Source organism: Merops nubicus, unplaced genomic scaffold (genome assembly GCF_000691845.1).
Source record: "Merops nubicus isolate BGI_N331 unplaced genomic scaffold, ASM69184v1 scaffold12627, whole genome shotgun sequence".
NCBI lineage: Eukaryota > Metazoa > Chordata > Aves > Coraciiformes > Meropidae > Merops > Merops nubicus.
The window spans coordinates 70,550-72,815 of record NW_008622347.1 but is presented as its reverse complement, the minus strand read 5'-3'; the positions used below and the strand labels follow the sequence as shown (position 1 = coordinate 72,815).

At 41.2% G+C, this 2,266-nt stretch overlaps 1 protein-coding gene across 1 annotated transcript; it reads right to left on the bottom strand.

Annotated features, from left to right (window-relative positions):
* Positions 1–296: 296 nt before the first annotated feature.
* Positions 297–1,184, bottom strand: LOC103777210 (arylamine N-acetyltransferase, liver isozyme-like). Its single transcript, XM_008944754.1, has one exon. It carries the CDS (start codon positions 1,182–1,184, stop codon positions 297–299), a length of 888 nt encoding a protein of 295 aa, XP_008943002.1.
* Between the last annotated feature and the right edge of the window lie 1,082 nt (positions 1,185–2,266).

Here is a 2,266-nt window from a genome sequence, read left to right as displayed (position 1 = left end):
ACAGAATATATCTGAAATTTAGTGAGATCCAGAAAGGTGGAACAAAATGTTACAGAGTTAAAAAGCAATTTCCATATGAGCTAATTAGAGGTAATAAATGTCTCAGTTTCTAAAGAGAAACAAGCTCAGGAAAAATATGCAATTGATATATGCAGTTAATTTAGTAATGTATTTAAATTTACCAAGCTTTGTGTTCATCTGACTAGCTCAACTTTAGAGTCAGCTTAATTTTATTAATGTTAGTTTTAGAGCTGTTATATTGGGTAATGAAAGGCCCATCTAGCACAAGATTTGAATTAGATTGTATCCACCAAATTCGGTGGCAACCCACGGATGTTTATTGGTACCAGTTTGTTCTCCAGCACTATATTGAATTTGTCTTTCAGTGTCTTCTCAACTTCTTCATCTGTAAGAGTTGTGATCTGCAGCAGGTCCGTGTCCTCCGTGTAGTTATACTTTATCTCAGTGAAGGTCCATCCTACTAAGGCATAAAGCCCTTCGGGGGTCTGCAGAGTGCAGATTGACTTCTTCTGAAGTATGTTATCTGGAGACACTTGTAGGTATGCATTTAGCTCCTGAAAGTCATTTATGTGTCGTGGCTCAAGAGTGAATGTGTAGATTTTTCTGATATTCCCCAGTCCTGGAGTATCAGTGAGAGGGACACTTTGCTCAGGAATATAATGCTTCCTTTTCACTTTCTCAAAGTACCAGGTGCCGTTGTCTTCCATGAAGCGGAAGATGCCGGGGATCTGGGGTTGGTCCTTCCCAGAAACCAACATCAGGGGCTGCCACGCCTGGTAGGCACCACCAAAACCAACATCTACTATGTAGGGATCACCCTTGATCACCACCTTCAGCAAGATATGATTTATCTCAGGAGTGTATGCCTTCTCTGCTGGCTCATAACTGTTTCCTCCAAGAATACAGACGTCATACCCTAATTCTTGCAAGGCCCAAAATAAAAGATGATTGCTTTCCAGGCACCATCCACCACGTTTCTTTCTCACAATCTTATTATAAGTAGACTGTAAATCCAGTTCGATGGTCTCCCCACAGTGCATGCTGAGGTTTTCAAAAGGAATTGCCTGAATGTGATGCTGGAAGATGAGTGTTAAGGTTTGCAAGTCTGCATCCTTATGGGACTTATTGTAAGAAATTCTTGCGAAATACTCTTGAATGTTCATTTTGCCTGTGTGAGCAGAAAAATAGCCAGTTACCGTTGTGCAGCTCTCAAGGGGTTTGCTCCTATTTCTGTAGCACAGGTTAAACAGCCTGCAAATGTAGCCCAGGCCATTTTACAGCAGATTTGAAAGAAGCCTGTGTGCCTGCTAGGAGATGAATGCAGGCTAGACTTGCCTGTGTCATTTTAAAAGAGATAAAAGATAGAAGCCCGTGACAAGAAAGCTTTCTCTCTCCCAGATGTTGCCTTCAAGCCAGGTGGATGGATGTCCTTCCTTTGGAAAGACACGGCACATGGCACAACAGAGTCTGGTCCCGAAGGAGGGTCCCAAGTGACAAAAAATTTCTAACACTGACAAACGACAGGTTTGCAGAAAAGCTGCTGCACCACCCGGGTGTAGAATCCACAGCAATTTCTTACTGTTCCTTTTAGCAATTCTTTATTTATCCCACAGGTAATTTAACTGGCAGGTTTTACATTCATGGCTTTAGCTAACTGGGATTAACTTCTCAGTGTGTCACCATTTTAGACCAGCATCCATGTGAAGCAGATTGTTGTTTTCTTAATCTCTTTAGTTCCTCTGTGAAGTTCAGTCAGACGCCAGCACTGACCCTGGCTGCTGAAGGAAGGAACTCTTTAATTTTTCTAACCTAAGGGTCAGAGAAATCAATAATTACTAAGAATACATTCAAGGCATATTCAGTGGAATGTGGTTTCTTTAAGAAACCAAAGGCCTTAGTTTCAGCTCAAATTACTGGATATATTTTGTGTTTTCATGTCTCTGATCCATTTTCCTTTCAAGAGCAGAGACCATCTTTGGCAATGGCTGCATGGCCAAGATGCAAGGTTCCCTCTAACACTTCTAATCCACTGACTCATCTGGTATCTGCAACGACTTCTTTCACCTTTAATTTAGATTTCATTTGGCTTTTTTCCATGGAAGGACATTTGTTGTCCAGAATGATTCACAGTCTGCTAAGGACTAATGCAATTTCCTAAAGGTCTGAGGATTTCTTACTCCTTGAAATCAGTTGCACATTCCCTGGGAGGATTTTCCAAAAATTGATTGATGTAGATGAGATAGGA